At 26.6% G+C, this 18,526-nt stretch overlaps 1 protein-coding gene across 4 annotated transcripts; it reads right to left on the bottom strand.

Moving 5' to 3' along the window:
* Nucleotides 1–14: 14 nt before the first annotated feature.
* LOC111635091 (glutamate-gated chloride channel-like) lies at nt 15–18,366 on the bottom strand. Of its 4 annotated transcripts, none has more exons than XM_023379960.1 (11): nt 17,859–18,366; nt 17,675–17,780; nt 17,048–17,128; nt 16,074–16,145; nt 12,312–12,391; nt 11,017–11,081; nt 7,037–7,257; nt 6,582–6,664; nt 3,781–3,921; nt 2,504–2,895; nt 15–2,366 (listed from the first exon to the last, which is right to left on the bottom strand). In XM_023379960.1, exons 2-11 carry the CDS (start codon nt 17,677–17,679, stop codon nt 2,028–2,030), a joined length of 1,479 nt encoding a protein of 492 aa, XP_023235728.1. In that variant the 5' UTR covers nt 17,680–17,780; nt 17,859–18,366; the 3' UTR covers nt 15–2,027. The 4 variants fall into 4 exon arrangements, with proteins under 4 accessions (XP_023235728.1, XP_023235726.1, XP_023235727.1 ...); XM_023379958.1 differs by having other exon boundaries at nt 17,863–18,366; XM_023379959.1 differs by having other exon boundaries at nt 17,675–18,366.
* Nucleotides 18,367–18,526: the final 160 nt, after the last annotated feature.

The following is an 18,526-nucleotide window of genomic DNA, read 5'->3' as shown; positions in this document are numbered from 1 at the left end:
GAATTTTCAAAAGGTTAAACTGATTTAATAATAAGCAGAAATTTTTTATTTTTACTTTAAAATCTCACTGTACACAGTAACTCAGGAAGGAGTTCAGATAGCAGCAGTTAGCAATGGCCAGTCAAATTGGATGTTGTGAGACAAAGATGGAAGGATTAACAACCAAGAAATAGAAAGTACAGGCACTCAAGCATTAGGAAAAATTGATGAGAATTTGCACTACACTGCATAAAAATATATGTACAGTTGTCTGTGTCATTCTCTCATATCATTTGTAGTTTTTTTTTACAATATATATATATCTTTGTTCAATTAGCAATGCTTGCCATTATATCATTCCTCATAAATCTCAAACAACAGTTTTCAACTTTACACTTAACATGAACCATTTTTTGAAAACCACTCGATATCAATATATTTTATAATATATATATATATATGTATGTGTGTGTGTGTGTTTTTAAATATATATTTACATAAGATAATTATCATCTTTATAATATGATGAAACATGATTAGTGCAATGTGTCTGTACATCATGCACATCCCCACATTTTTTTAAAGATCACAATAGAACAGGCAACATGTGGTGCAATCTGCAAAATTAGCTTATTGCATCTTGTTATTGAACGTTTTTCAAGAAATAATTTGTTTTTTTAATAATATTTTAAGGATGTTATGAAAGGAAAAAATTCTGTCAAATTGATAAACAGACAAAGAAATTATACAAGAAGCTAAATTTGCAAAGTTGGTGAATTTTTTCTTATTTTTTTTAAGACTATAAAAACAAATATCTACAAAGTTTGCATATATAAAAGTATCATCTGTGTATTTAGTATCCTTTTATGTGTAAATTTTTTCTTAGGTTGTAAATCCCAATGGTGGAAACGCTTAATTAGCGTGTAATGTATATATGTGTGATTTCACTAACTCGTATCAAAAAAGTTTGAATGGTTCGTTCCCTTAGAGCAAGAGCGAAAGAATTAAGACAGAATAAAATTTTGGAGAAGAGTAATAGTTTGGAAAAGATGAAGTACAAGAGCCTTTTTTTAATCGGAGCATTGTGATTTAATCATTCTGTTGGATTGACACTAGAGGTGTCACGCTTACTGTCATGCAGCTAGTGTCGACATACTGAATCTATTATATATATATATTTTAATTTTTTTCGTTATTAGTGCTTTTCTTGAATCGATAACTACTGAAACTAATACTATTATTGTGAACTGTTCAATCCAACACAAATTTCATCAAACACTGTCTTCTTCACGTATTCTACTTTTTGTAGATTTATTTTGTGCAGTTATAAACGAGTACATTTTTTTTTTAATATCAGGAAAAACGAATTTTCCTCGAAGGCAATGAAATGCACAGATGATGGCGAAACGAAGCATCGACTACGGCTCGTTGCAAATAATAGATTTTCTTTCAGAGCCACGATAGTCCTTGTTCCCTTTTAGCGTTTTAGTATTAGTGAATGTATGTGATGAACAATGGGTGGTAAATATCATGAACCTATCTAATGTGATTCAGTTGGTTACTATGCAATGGATCGTTTTTTTAAATGCTTTAGCATTGTCTACTTGTTAGGGATGAGCTTTATAAGCAAAATTTTGTAACGTTTTATCCTCTAAACGTGTCGCGCATAAGCAATGGACGATAATTGATGTATCTACCAATCTATCAGATGGCATCGGTTTTAAACATCACAAGTCATTTGATGCACATCTGAAAAACTGACGAGCTTCTTTTATGTAAGCAGAATAACGAAAATAAACCGAAAAGCCTCGCTTGTGTCCCTGAGACATTCTACTTTCAGCCACAAGAATGTTTCGGAGCGGAGGAATATATCTACTGTAATGATGGGCTTAAAGCTGACATACAGTCGATGGCAATGGATTCAGAAGTAGAGCGGGCACTTTTCTAACGTCATTCATACTCGTATATACGTGATAGTGTCGTGGCACCCGCCTGAAGGCCACTAAATTTCACATTTCTGGTCCGTTGTGTTCGTATTTGCTGTTTCTTTACATGGGTGAGACAAATCCACTCAGTTTCCAGTTTTCCTCTTGGGAAGGTTTAATCAGGGCAAAAGTTAGGAAGAAGGCAAATGTAAAGATACCGAACAAAGCTGGAAAAACCATCTTGGACACATTGTCAATAGTCTTCGCAATTCTTGGTCTCGTGGGTGGCTCTTGCGGGGCAAACAACTGGGGCCTCCTCAGCCAAGCAAACACGGATGCGGCTGCCCTAGCCTTGTCCGTTTGAAGTCGGTGATTTAAATGGTTATCAAATGGCGGAAATTCTTGCGCCACTGCTGTTCCGTCGTGACCGGTAGTGTCTGTCGCCGACTTCCTGCCGTTACCCTAGGAAAAAAAATAATGTCAAACAATCGCTATAATTGGTAGACGTCTGGTACAGATACTAACATTATCTATTCAGACATAAACGCGTTTATTTCTTTAATTCATTAAAATATTAAGAAATGATTCTATACACTTACCTGTGATAAAGCAGACTGAGGCCGGAGAGGTTCCGCCGCTGGAGCAGAGGGTGATGGACGTGTGATGTGGGGTAATTTTCGATAAAGATAATTTACAATAATAAATTCTAACATAGAAGCGTAGATAAAGAACATGCATACACCATCCCAGAGATTCATCGCTGTTAAATTGGACACAACAGGTAACGTAGAACGAAAACTGTTTGTGGTAGTACAAAAGTTCAACATGGTAGTAACACCTATCATAACACGGGCAGGCACTGCATTGATGTCTAACCAGAAACTGATAAAGGAACTCGTAACTAACACCATCCCAGGGACGAAGACAGTGCTAACGTAGAAAGATTTATCGCGAGTGAAAACTAATAAAACTCGGAGGCAACTAAAATTACCTGAAATACATAATTCCGAATTAAATTATTAAAAATAATTTTTTTTATAATTATTATTAATTAAATGTAAAATTTAATTAATTTATTTGCTTAAATCAATATGTTATTAATAACAATTTATTGCTTTATAAAATATTGATAAGGTTCAGAAATCTATAATGTTAAAGCAATTACGTATTTTCTGCAAAAAATAAAACACACAAATGCTACTCAAGAATCTAGTTTATTATTATTCAAGAAGCTATGTTTTATTAACTGTAAAGTGTTTTAAGGATATCTTTAGCGATAGAAAACCGTAAGAATTATAAACATTTTACAATCAAATAATTTGAAAATTGGCTCAATATATTTCAAATTACATTTAACAAGTTGTTATTAAATTAATATATTCTTGTTAATCATTTTCTTCAAGAGGATTTCTCAAAAGTGCTAGTCGTGATCCATCAATTTCACTTTTTAAATAACGAGAGTCTTCATACTGACTATACATTTTTAATTCTTCATTACCTTCCACATATAGTACATAATCAATAGTAATTACATTCCATTTCTATTAATGATTATTGAAAAAAGAAATAACTAAATTATTTCAATTATCCATTATGATTTTTCTATAAAAGTCGGACCTGTTTCTATAAAAGTTAATAAAACATAGGTTCATAAATCTTGCCATATTTTAATACAAATCTGACTTAGTGACGTCATATATTGTTATATTATTATTGATTTCATTTGGAATTTAGTAACATCGTTTCGATTTTATATATATTGGTCTACTGTATACAGTATTTGCTTAAATATTGATGTATTCTTACACCAGAAATCAGCAAGAAACAAAATGCAGTTGAATTAATAATACTCTGGACAGACAAATTTTACACTTACCACGCCATGTATGTTTTTCATCACATAAACCTGTACTATTCTGCACGAGGTAAGCGTTATGGCGACGAAGCGAAGTCGCACTTTGGACAGCACTTTCATTCGCAGCCCACTTCAGTTCTAATTCCGATTGTTCGTGAGACACTGGAAATAGATATGAATTAATAATCCGCTCTCTATATATGTATTGTACATGTTATCTTATTCTTTACAGGAAAATGAATTCAAGAACTTGCAAAATAATTCGTATTTATAATAATACGGCCTGCATTTCCAATTATAAAATGTACGTAATAGAAAATGAAGATTTAGATAAAATAAAATTCTTTTCCTTGCAAAGAATCTTTTATTTTCTAAAACTCTTTGCATAATAATGTTATATGTATGATGGGAAGAGAGGAGAGAATATTTCGAAAAAGAATTCTGATAGTTTCTTAATTAACTTTTTTCACGCAAGAAACTAATTTCACTTTCGCATGTTTCTATAAATAAATGATAAGGACAAAAAAGATATACGAGGTTATATTTTAACGTATATATTTATGTATCTAATGGAAAACAATAAATTTATTAACTTTGTACAGAAAAAATTATGTTTTAAATCTCTTTAAATACAGTTTGGATCAAAATCAAAATAATTAAATTCAAATGCAAATATATTGTATTTCTCTACTACGACACACACAAATTTATAAATTTTATCTAAATTATTTATAATTATCGTTCTTGGGGCATTACAAAATATGAAAAGGACCAAAATTAAATATTAAAGAAATGCTTTAAGGAAACTATAACTATAGAAATGAAAATTTTTGAAATATAAAACATTAAAAATTCATGTATATCATTTCAATAGTAAGCATCTTGATTTAAGAATTTTCAGAGAATCTTACATCTTAGAAATTGATCTGACAGTAATTATTAAGGAAAAATTCGTATATTAGTATTTAAAATCTACGGAAAAAGTTTTAATCCATACTTATAAAAATCGAATTATACTGTAATTTAATACGATATTGAGTAGATTTCAGTTAGAATAATCTTCACTACGTTATTAGTAAGATAGACTATATTTGAAATTAACTAAAACCAGACTTATCCAGTTTAACACAACTATTGTTTTCGTAATACAAAATCGTTGAAGAAATAATAATAAAGAAGCACTTTCGTTTGAGTTTTTCTTAAATGAGTGATTTGAGAAAGTTCAAACGACGATAGGAAAAGTACAGTACTAAAGTTTAGCGGGCTTTTTATTTAATAACGAACAGATAAAATGTACGAAACGTTGTGGATATATGAATTTTTTCTCTCTCTAAATAAGATTCTAATAAATTAAATATTTTTATCGTTTTAAGTTAAACTTGAAAACACAATTGAAAAATCATTACATGGTTATGACAAAATTCATCTTCAGGATTAACTTTGTCATAAATAATGTCACAAACCTTACAATATGGAAAATCCAAATAAAATAATGCATTTTTACATTTTATGCTCATTTTCGAAGCTGAATAATGGTTTGTATCCTTTTTTATTAATCATTCTATAGTCTCTCTATAGATTCTATGGTCACTTTTATCTCAATGTAGCTTGTATTTAATTATTAAATTTAAGTAAATTTATGCTTAAATATCATTTTTTCTAATTCATTTCGCCTTTAATTTTTCTTCAAATGATTTATAATTTAGTTTCAAAACAGATTAATTTCCATATCCACAAAGAAGAATTCATACATCTATTATTTTTATTGATAGCTGTAAATAATTTAAGTATTGATTTTATTATTTAAATAAAATTTTAGAATATACAGGTATATAAATATTTATAAAATTACAATATGGATTTAATAGGCGCAGTAATTTTAAGGTAAGTTTTTAATGAAAATCTACCTTATATAAAATTAATTTACGGATACTTTTCATTTAGTGAACTGAAATATTTAAACTCGTTTTCTTTAAAAATTTTCTTTTAAGAAGGTTATAAATCAAAAATAGCTCTGAATAAAATATTAATGAAATAACATCTCTACATTTATTTTTTTTTAAGAATTGGTGCTAAATCCAAATGTAGGTCAGCTATTAATAGCTAATAATATTTTTTCTTTGAGATTTCTAGTTATCAATTTATCAATCTCGACAAAGAATATAATATAGGCTATATATTTGTACTGTACTTAAATACAAGATCTTCAACTAAAAAACGATTTTTTTTTTAAATCTAACGATAAACAATCGTATAAATCTTTGGTCACTTTTTAGTTGTTACATTGAATAACATTAACTTTATAAAAGTAATTTTATATATACTATTCAGTACTTCACTTACTGTACGGTACAGTACATAAATCAACTGACAATCATTTCTTAAAAAGTTGAAATGAGGTTCAGCATCAAAAGCAGATTTTCACGCTGGTAGGTCACCTTTGTAGTAATACAATCAGATTTCTTTCTAGTCAGAAAATCCTTAAAATTTATTCAGCACGTTCCTCTCTATTCTATCCAAGATTTATCTTAACAATACTTCTTATATACTTTGACGTTTCATATGGTCATATTTCTTTACATAACCTTTCCCAAGAACTAATTAAATATATAATATATCACAATATGTCACTATTCACGAATCACGTTTAAACATTTACTTTTTTTATACATTTATTTATGTTTTTGAGAAAAGTGAGATATATTTTCAAAAAATAATAAAATACTAAATTAAAATATTAAATTAAACTTCTACTCACTGAATATATATTCTATATTTATTATTTTATGGTTTTAATATCAATAATTTAAAAAAAAACTCACCGCTTTCAATCGCAAAGGGACACTTGAGATTGTCAAATGGAAATATATGTAAATTACCCTGACAGTTAAGTATCATGCTTCGTCTGAAATTATAAATGTTTATTATATCAAAAATATTTCAAAGAATACATACTTGCATAAACATAATGAATATATTTCATAACTATTATACAATCAAATCGCTTTTTTTGCCATTACACATTAGAAGAGACAAAGACATACGAGATCAAGTCCACATTAAATAAATTAAATACGATTAGGTCTTAATCTATAATAATAATAGTAATAATAATAATCCATTTGTCATCTAATGTTATCCCAATTTATTGGAGTTAACCGTAAATCACATGACTTTCAATAACATTTCAGTCTTTCTCTGTCATGATTTCGTTGTGTAATCGCTACCAGAACTTTACCTCTAACTATTACTAAATGTTTTGTGTAGTCTCTACCACCTCATGGAATACTGGACTTTGCCATCCGGATATATCCTCAAGCCTATATCCAGGGGAATAAGAGGATGTTTGAACTCTCCATGTTTGATGAAGTACGTGTCAGGCAGCCAGATCACTTTTGTATGCTCCATACCGTTCAGGTAACGGTGCTCCCCTCCATCGTCGAATTTTAATCTAGGATCTCTCCAGTACTGATGCATCAGAAATTCAACTTCGTATTTCTATAAAATAAAATGCGAATATTGAGTAATATATAAACAGAAACACTGAATACCCATTAAATCGATAAAATTCATGTTCTACAGGAATTAATTTTGTCATTAATTTTATAATATTCAAAATCACCAGTAGAATAACAAGCTAGTAGCTTTATGATTTGATGAAATGCTAAAATAATATGTAAATTTATTGAAAATTACCCACGCCAATAACTCTCTCTTTCTCTCTTATTGTTACTTTCCTCTTCAGTGAATTAATTTATACCTATTGAATCGCCTTTGAAAGCAAAGTTAGTGTGAGAAAGACAAAAGTTTTTAAAAATTAATAAAAATACAGCACTATTTGTTGAAACAAATGCAAACTCTAGATCTAAATTACAAAGATAAATTCTAATTAGTATAGAATAACAAAAATGAATCAAAGGTTATTTATATTCTATCTATCAATGTGGACATATTGACAGATAGAATATAAATAATTTTAAAATATAAATCTTTCAATAAAAATTCTAATAAAACAGCAAGAAATGAGATAAAAATATCTAAAAACTTATCAAAAAACGTGCAAGAATAATCGTTGGGTCTTGACATTAGATTCAATTCTAATAGCTATTACTCCCCAAAATAATTTTAAACTTGTCATTACAAAACACGTGTTAAATCGAATAATCATGAATAATACATTCAATCATTCTAATATCTAAATGGTATATGGTATTCGCTAACTTAAATTTGCAATATATTTCATCTACTCGATTGTTGAACGAACGAAATCATATAACTTCTCATTGTAGAAGGAATTACGTTTCTTAAAATATCAATCAGAAGATAAAAATATTTCAATTTTGTTGAAATTGGGGAAGCTGTTACCAAGATTTTATTGATAGAGTTATTCGTAATAACTTTGTAGTACTTGTAGTTCACATGCGATCGTGAAATCAAATAGATATTAGTCATTTTAAATGAGTAATTTAAATGGCCATCAGTGAAAACTTGAGAAAATTCCTTTAAAAGAAATTTCAAATAATTCTAATACAATATTTTTTTAAATCAAATATTTGCTTAGAAAAAAATAGTTCTTTATTAGAAAAATAATAATACGAACCCAAAGTCTAAAATTCTCTTTCAGCAAAGATTTTTAATTTTTTTGTTTTAGAAAGCATTGACGATTAATTACAATAATAAATAAATAGGCTGTGATTTTGCTTTAATTTAGTTTTTTTATAATACAAATCATAAAATTTAAATAGAAACTTAAGTTTAAAAAAAAAAAATAAATTCCTGGAAAATGTTACCGAAAAGTCATAGTCACTAATTCTTGTCAATATTCTTCGTTAAATATGAATGACCTTTAACCAAATATAAATATCAAGGGAATATAATTTTCATGCAGGTCTGTACATTATCTAACATTATCACACCTGTCACGAACTTGCTGAAAGCGACATTTACCGATTGTCATAGGATAAGTGAGGCTTTCTCGATTTATCAATTCAGTTGCTCGTCTTGAATTTTTGTGATTTTACATTTATAGGAATATTAAAACAAACTTTATTTCGTAAAACATGTGGCTAGTGTTTTTTTTCGAAATTTAATAATACCATGTCATTCGTGTTGTTGTAACTGATCTATTTATTTTATTACTGTTTTGTCCCGGATATTATCTAGACAAACAATGAGATTATTATTTTATATACACGAGCTTGTATATTTTCAAAGTGAAATGTCTCTTAATGTTTTATTTTCGGTTAAAATTTATTTAGATAATTTGAAAAATTATGAAATTAATAATTGTAACTAATTCCTTATATCCTTAAAATAAATAATCTTAATTCTTTATAACTTACCTATTTTAAATTGTGACTATTATAAACTTAGCTCTAGATAGATTATTAAATACATTTATATTGATTATGCTTTGAGTCAGAGATGATTCTGAGATAATAAAATTAAGATTTAGAAGATGACAAAATTTAAAGAAGATTGAACTTGAATAATACTTAAATTCTGATTACAATGTTCAATTTATCTTAATAAATAAACTATGAACAGGGCTTTTACCAGTGACGAGATAATAAAGCAAACTTCTTTCTACCACGTTTATGTACTAAAACACTGGATAATATTTTAAAATGTTTTTCAAAAGCAAAAATTTAATATTTTAAATGATGCTAGGTGTTCATATAATAAAATATCATTATAATTTCAATAATAATTTTTTCAATTATAATATTATTCAATTATATACAATATTGAGTAATTTAATTTAATAAGAAAAGATTTTCTCCTAAATTATTAATATAAGTTAGATTTTGGAATGAAAAAATAATTCAACAATTTAAAAAGCCATTTAAAAACCATTAAAGAAACAAATATTTTATTTTAAAAACTCTAGCACTCATAAAAATAATATTACAAGTGTAAAATTAGTCAAAGTATTTTTAAGTATTAAAATAAAAACGCTTTTATGAACTATCTAAAAGTGAAAATTGATCAAAATTAAATATGTGATATTAAAATATATACTAAAATAAAATTTAAAATGAATATACTGAAGTAAACGGTGTACAAGAAATACATATTAACGTAGGTTTATATAGTTATTAAATATATAAACTGATTATTAAGTATTATCGGAAAAATAATGTAACATTGATTAGAGCAGGTTCAGATAAAATTCATCTGAAAGATTAATCCAAATATTATTTAATTAGATAATAAGTTATTGCAAAGCTTCTAATTATTTCAGTGCCTTTCTGATGAAAATTTGAATCCTTAAGTCTGATGAAATTTAATTAGTAATTGAAAGGAAAATGTTTGCTTATTAAATTAAAAACTATATTCGTACTGTTATATCGATTAATTGTATAGCATTTTAAATATTACATCGTCAGTTTGTCTCCAACTTTAACATTTTTATTTATTCATGTCCTACAGTTATTTTAATAATAGAAATAATGTATTCATAGCTTTTAAAATGATTGTTTAAAAGTTTTGAAGACGAAGTTTTAAATTTATATTATTAAATAATAATTATCTTCATTTAAATTCTTATTTAGTTCCAAACGGTAATAATATTTTATCGTTTTAAACAATAATACAGTGATAAGTAAACTAATAGAAAGAAAATTAAAAAATAATTTCATCTACCTAACATTGTTTAATAAAAGTAATGTGGGAAGACCTCCCAAGGAAGAAATAAACAGGTAAACGATTTAAGGTGGAAATTATCGGACCATGTTTTCCATGTACTAGGTTAGCATAGCAGCCTTTATTCCCGTGATGCTATAAATTCACAAATCTCATCAAACACTCGACATCCAGTAGGAAACAGATAAGATTTGCTACAAACATAGCAATAAGTTATATTTCCTAATAAAATGAAAACTTCAATTACTAGCATATTAAAATTTAAAGAAATTATTTTAGGACTGTAATGGAACAATTTAACAATCTGACGTCTCTTTGCATTTTTCATATTGCTTTCATTATCTATAAAACAAGATCCTACACAAATTTTTGGCTAAAAGCCAAGGCGGCGTATTGGCCTGTTCTCACAAAACTTTCCTTTTTTCCCCTTCCTTTCTTGAAAGTTTTCATTGCGCTCTCATTTTTTAAATAATCCCCTTAAAGTTTCTCTAACGTCTCATAATTAACTTTGCATTAAAATATTTGATCAAGATTATTGAGCATAGTTTTATAAACATTTATTCATTCATTGATTTAATGAATTATAAATTTCTTACATAGTTAAAAACTCACCAAACTCGATTCGTCAGGTGATGACAAGGAAAGTATAAGGACGGTGACGTTAACAATTGTTAATTCTGTAAACAGAACAGAAAAATTATATATAAATTTTAAAATATATATTTTAAAATAATCGAGAAATTTTTCCGAACAAGAATTAATTTTTTTATTATAAAGATTAGAGGTTTAACCATTATTTTATTTAGAATACACAAACTATAAACGTATAGTACACGTACATTATACAACTGTAAATATCGATTGAAGAAAATACAGAAAATATAGATAAAATCGATGAAGGTTTTTGTATATTTATACAGGACTGAATACAAGTTAAATAGTTCATGAATAAACCTAAATATTTATTTATTTTTTAAATATAAAAGTTTATTACTAAATTTTGATATATGTTGCTTTTATTAAATTTTGATTTGGTATTACATACACACACTTTAAAAATTGAAAGTTGCGTTATCTTTTAAGCTGAGTTTTAATAAAAGTAATCTATGTTGTAGACCAATATTTTCTTTTACAATTATTACAAAACGCGTGAATAACCTTTTCAAATTTGGAAGTTAATCATTTTCTCTATTACTTCACTACATCTAAAGGATAAACTCCAATCTTACATTCTAAATATATTATTAAATTATCTTAAATTTGTATAACGATTTGTCTATTTTATAAAATATAATGGTATTGAAAGGAAAGGGAATTTTTTTACAATCAAACAAAATGCGATTTCAGCAACATATATTTTCATAATCGAATTTTGTGACATTTCATCATCTTTTCCTAATAAAAAATTTTGAATTATATATTTTTTTAAAAGGTTATATAAAAGTTCATTTATGTTGTTAAACTTTAAATATGTTGTTTCTCAAGCGATTTTTTTCACAAGGAAACTTCAGCTATTTTTGTTGATAGAAAGCTTTTCTAAAAGACTAAAATTCAGAAAGCAGATTTTACAGCCTAGAAGCTATTCTGTAACATTTTCCAGATAACTTTCCGGCTGTCAATCGAACAACGAGACCTTATCCTTAATGTGACAGTTGCACAAAGAGCAAGCAAACGAGAGTCAATCCATTCGCAACTGTCACAATACAATTCGATTGGGATTTCTCCCACATAAATGTAATCAAGTTTTATTTCCTTTGACAATTATATTAATATAGATTGTTTGTTCTGATCAGCAAAACGTGATACCTTATAGAGAAAATAATAATATTTCTTAATTTAGTAAGCTTTTCGAGTTGTATAAATTCAAACTTACTTAGAAAAATATAAAACTGCAGATACTTACTTACCTTGAGGTCTCATTCTCTCGTCATAGCGCGTTTTGTCGACAAGATAGTCTAAAATCTGTTTGTCAGTTAATCCATTAAACCTACATATAGAAATAACCGTTAAGTCAGAAAGTAGAAAAATTAATGTTCGCGCCGAATTTTAAATATAGGCCTATATACAGTTTTTAATCGAGATTTTAGCCATATTTTTAAAGTTTTATAGCATAAAACTGACCGTTAATCTACTTTTTAATATAGGAAGAGGAATATAATTTCTATGCACTGTTTAGAATGTCATTTATGAAGAAGCATAAATAAAAATGTTTTTACGTAATCAGTTCCGGGAAAGTAATAATATTTCCGATCATAGAGTGCTTCTCTTCCAAGTGAAACAACTTCTCGTGGAAGAGAAGAGCCATAAATCCAGTCACGAAGAATTTTTCACAATATTGACCCGTGCTATATAATGTTCTCATCAGATATGAAAGTTTAATCCAGTCACGGAAAAGTTTATTAGTAGCATGATGGAATTCCCATTCGTGTCTGTCCCACAACTTTTGCTTTCTTAAGAATACGCAAAATCTATAAAATTTTCCAAATTATTTTATATATTTGTCTTGTAGAAATTTGTGAAAGTTAATTTTTAAACCTATGAAAAAATAAGCCTTTAGATTATTAGATTCTTTTCTTCAAATTATATCCTTCGAAAACTTAAAACAAGTAATTAAAGTGTTAGATATTTAGTATGTAATGTTATAAATTTTTTTCTTTTTAACTCAAATTCAATCATAAAATATGATAAATAAGATACTTTTACCTAGTTATAAATATTATTTAGATAAAAATGATAAAATTTTGATTGTGATATGCTATAGTTTGAATTTTAGACGGCATTATTTGTCCTTTTTGTATATATACAAAAACTGACAAACTGATAACGCCAATTAAAACTAATACATTTAAATTTCTCCATTCCTCTCATAAGCAAAAACGAAGATATTGTTTGGACGATATGTCGCTAAAACTAAATTTATGGTCCTCCTCTACTAAATTTTTAAATTTGAATTTGAATCAGAAACGGAGCAGTAACAATCATTTGATTTTCCTTCGGAGAATTTTTACTTTATATTCTGATATATGTTTACTGAATATTCTGTAAATCCTTACAGTTAAATTCTTCTTCTTTTTTTTCATTTCTTCCTGTTTTTCTTTTCTTTTTTGGTCAAATTTTATAAAGAGTAAATTCTGAAAATGTCACTACTTTAATATTTTGAAAAATTCAGTGATAAATAAATATATAAAAGAATTCAGCTCCTTTTAAAATGTTATAATTTTTTTATTTGANTCTAATTAGTATAGAATAACAAAAATGAATCAAAGGTTATTTATATTCTATCTATCAATGTGGACATATTGACAGATAGAATATAAATAATTTTAAAATATTATAAAATAAATCTTGTGTAATATTTTATTATTAAAAATGCTTAAATAAATAAGAAAAAATAGTTAAAATAATTTTATATTCAACTACAAAATTAGCTACTCAGAACAATACCAATTATCCTTACTTGTTTAAAAGAATTTTATACAATTTTCCAACCATACGTAAAGAATATTTAAATATAAATAATTTTAAAATATTATAAAAACTTTTGCAATTTCAATTTCAATTCAAGGAACACTTGCAGAATCTTTCCAAACAAAAAGTTACAGTATATAAGTTGATTATATCCAACAGAATTTCGGAAAATGCAACTTAAAAGTTTCGTCTTCTCAAAAATATTTTATCAATCCTTGTAAGTTATGAGTCTACTTATATTATTCTTTTCAAGTAACACCACAAATTTGATCTAAATGGTGTAGATTAAGAAATTTTTTCCCGGAAATAAAACTTGGTGTATCGTTGAATTTTTGTATAAAGAATAACCAACTTCAAATCTATTAAATTTATGATGCTGTGCATTTTACTTTAAAAAAATAATTCGAGATAAAGAAATGAGTAACGTTAATGCAGATAAATTGACTGAAAGATCAATAACGTTGATTTACCACTACACTTAATGAATCATTTGTTTGCAAAAAAGTAAAATCAACATTTTCGTTGTCGTTACAATGCTGCACTATTTAAATAGGATAATTATAAACTATAGTCATTCAATAGATATACTTAAAAATACAATAATAACTCAAATTAAAAGCGACTTTATTTTTCGAGAATTCGTTGTGGTCGTTTCAATTGTATTTCAGCTTATAGCAAGAAGATATTAAAATCGTTACTTAGTGGGTAATAATGTGTGTAAATGCTCGCAAGATATATATATTAAACTTTAATTCTTGATGTTTAACGAAGTAGTCGGATGTGAAACCTGTAAAGTGTTCCTTAATACAAATATGGCTTCCGTGGCTTTACATCCTGTTAGAGAGAAATGTCCTGTCAATTATCTCATCGCTAACCGACTTATGAATAATTAATATTGGAGAAAACTATTCTAAGAATGTCTGAGAACATTTTGTATTAATTCTTTAACCAACGTTCCTGCGGTTAATCGTTTAAATGCATCGAAAATTTTTATATAAAAAATTTCTTAACTAGATGTAATAATGATGCTGTAGACCAATATTTTCTTTTACAATTATTAAATCACTAATGAATAACCTTTTCAAATTTGGAAGTTAATCATTTTCTCTATTACTTCACTACATCTAAAGGATAAACTCCAATCTTACATTCTAAATATATTATNATTTTGTATTAATTCTTTAACCAACGTTCCTGCGGTTAATCGTTTAAATGCATCGAAAATTTTTATATAAAAAATTTCTTAACTAGATGTAATAATGATGCTATTACTTCAAGATTTATAACAACATAATTTAAAAGGAAATATTTAGATTACTGACTTGATTATTGATAAATGGCTTTCCGACAAATTCATAATTTTTGTTTACATTCCTCAGATAATTTATACTTTATACTTTACTTGCTAATAGACGTATCTGCGTGATCGTACGGAGATTTTAATTGAATATTAAGTATATGACATTTCTCAATTCTAGGCCTATAATAATACATTAATACTAATCTTAAATTTACTGTTAAACTATAATTCTATTAAGCTAATAAAAAAATATATTAAAAAAAGCTAGAATTTGATTAGTAAAAAACAAACTATTAACGCATAAATGGGTTCAACACAATGCAAAAAGGAATGGTTAATTAAATAAAACAAGCGATTTGGTTCCCGAAACAATTCTCATTTATATAAAAGACTGTCTTTTTTAATTATTCCCATCGAAAATATATTATTCAGTTATAATTAGTCATAAATGTATATTTAAATGTTTATATAATTACTAAAACTACTCTATAATTAATAAAATATAATACAACATAATTCTACTTATATCTTTTCACGTTATTATTTAAAAAAATAATTTAATTAAAACAGATTAACAGATTAGAATATTAGTAAATGTTCTAAGAAGAAGTCTATTCTAAAAACATAACAGAATTTATGTTTTGGATAAAATTCCTCGTTTAGCATAAATTTGCTACAGAATAAAATTCTGTACTCAATTACATAAATTCTTAGAGTAATCTGTTTAGTTATAATTGTTAGAACTATCAATTATGTAAGTTTTATTTCATATTTCATTTTCATTGATTGTTTGAGGAACCATTAAGTTATTGGTTAAATAAAAATATAATTTTCATTGTATAAGTGCAGCTACTTTGGCTCTTAATGCCTTCTTTCTCGAGCAGGAGGCAGGCAAACTTACCTTGGTGGTTGTGGTCCTGTGCAACATCTGGGGGCCCAAACTCCAAATACAGAAGATTGTTCATACTTGTTCCTGACAACACCAGATAGTGAGCCATAACTAAGAGTACTTATTTATTTAAATTCAGAATTTTATTCTGTTCTTGCACCTCCTTGCTGATTATTCTATCAATTTTATTCTTAATATCATGAAAATATCTATCCATTTCTATTCTATAATAGTTACTCTGATAACTACAAGGTTATTTATTAGAACTACAAAAAACTAGTATATTAATACTATTATTAAAATTTTAATTAAAAATTCATTTTATAATTATAAAAATATGTAAAAACTAAATATGTCATATTCTATTATAGTTATATAAATATACATATATTTATGCAGTTATCTGTAGATATTATATAATCTGTAGTTTATATAGATATATATAAATTACACATTATATTATAACTAAAAATATATATTTATACATATACAACTATATATAACTACAGATCTCTATAGTTTATGAACTGTACACATATATATAATTTTGAAAATAACTAAATTAAGCTAATTCCTACACTACACAAGAATACAAAATCTAATGCAATTTGAATTTAATTTAATAAATTTCTAAATTAAAATTTCTCTTTATTTTTTTTAAACTGTATGATTTAATAATTTTATTAAATGGTTGATAAGAAATCATTAACAGAATTCTTAAAATTAAAGTAACTAGATGTTTTATTTTATACATAAACATTAATATTATATAAATTAATATGAATATTTTTTGATATTATGTGCATTATTTTAATATTTATTTTGTATTTTTATACTATATAATAATCAAATTATAAATACTTGAAGTTTTTCTTAGAAAGTGTATTTGTTTTTATTTAAAAGGAGTAAAAAGTTTATAATATTAACAAATTGAACTGATTTCGTTTTATTAAATTACATTTATTAAAATTCCAGGTATTACTTACTCTTTTTCTGCTTCAGCCAAGTTCACGCCAACTGTTAGCACTGATCCCAGCAATAAAACGAACCTCCACATTCTGCACATCCTAAAATAAGATAATATAACTTATTCAATCCTGCTGAATTTTTATATCAATCTGGCTTACAAATACTATTCATATTTATTTCTTTAAAAAAATAAAAATAAACATATTTCCTTTATTAAAGTCTTAAAAAATTGTTAAACGTTATACAGTTTGAACTTAATTTGTTTAATACGCTATTATATTTAATTACTTGGTATAAAATTCAATTTTGATGGCTGTTATAAATTCAATTTTGATATTAAAACGCACCCATTTTTAATCATGCATATAAGAAACTGATGATTTTTTAAATAATAAAAATAATTTATACGTTTTATTTATTTATAAAGTGTTCACGTAGGAAAATGTAATTAGTTACTCATACGTTCTACGTGAATTTCCAAAAATTCCACTGATGTTATCTTCTCTACCTGCATGCATTACTCATTACAGAAAACTATTCAGACACGTTCATTATCAACTACCAGCAATGAGAGATGTAAGAGTTAGGATATTATTTTTTCAAATTGGATTTAAAAAAAAAAAAAAAACAGATCAATGACCTACACCATCCTTTAGTTGATGTCATAATCTGGAAATGCGGAGGAATCTTGAAAATGAGAAATCCATGAATGAAGGGGCGACGTTTGAATCCAACAGCGACACTTCAATGCTGTAAAGGGTACGAACAATTTACTCACAGAAGAAAAGAAACCGAGGAAAAACCTTTCGACTTAAATATCTAACTTACAAACCTGCAGTAGCAGTACCACTATTTAGGAGTCTCTTCGATGCGGTTTTCTATGTTGCCATGACAACGATTGACGACAATCTCTCTTCGGAGTGCACCATTGAACTAAAGGGGAGTAAGGAATATCATGCCGGTCGAATTGAATTACAGCCGTTTCTTTAATATTTTCCTATCTAGCTTAAAAATTGCAACACGCACAAGAAAATTTCCTGTAAACTGCTTTCCTATTTATATTGACGTTTCGAGTAAGATCGTTAATTCTCGATCGTTTCGCTTAGTAATTTATGAGTGGGGGAAAATCGAATTTTTAAAATTTCTAATGAAAACCGGGAAGAATTTATACGCTGTACAGTACAATTAATATCATTAAATTCACTATTAACACCTCTTTCGCTAGTTTTTCTAGCTGAGTATACGGAAAATATAAGCAGGTTACAGGTAGGCTATAATCTTATAATAGGAACAATTACAATAAACGAGAGAATATTGAAGATAATGTGTGATTCCTAAGATCTTCAAAGAAAATAAATGCGGTATAATGAAAAAAAAAAAAAAAANTAATATTACAAGTGTAAAATTAGTCAAAGTATTTTTAAGTATTAAAATAAAAACGCTTTTATGAACTATCTAAAAGTGAAAATTGATCAAAATTAAATATGTGATATTAA

This window comes from Centruroides sculpturatus, unplaced genomic scaffold (assembly GCF_000671375.1).
Source record: "Centruroides sculpturatus isolate CEXI.00-Female unplaced genomic scaffold, Cexi_2.0 scaffold700, whole genome shotgun sequence".
Classification (NCBI taxonomy): domain Eukaryota; kingdom Metazoa; phylum Arthropoda; class Arachnida; order Scorpiones; family Buthidae; genus Centruroides; species Centruroides sculpturatus.
This window is presented reverse-complemented; position numbering and strand designations above follow the sequence as displayed.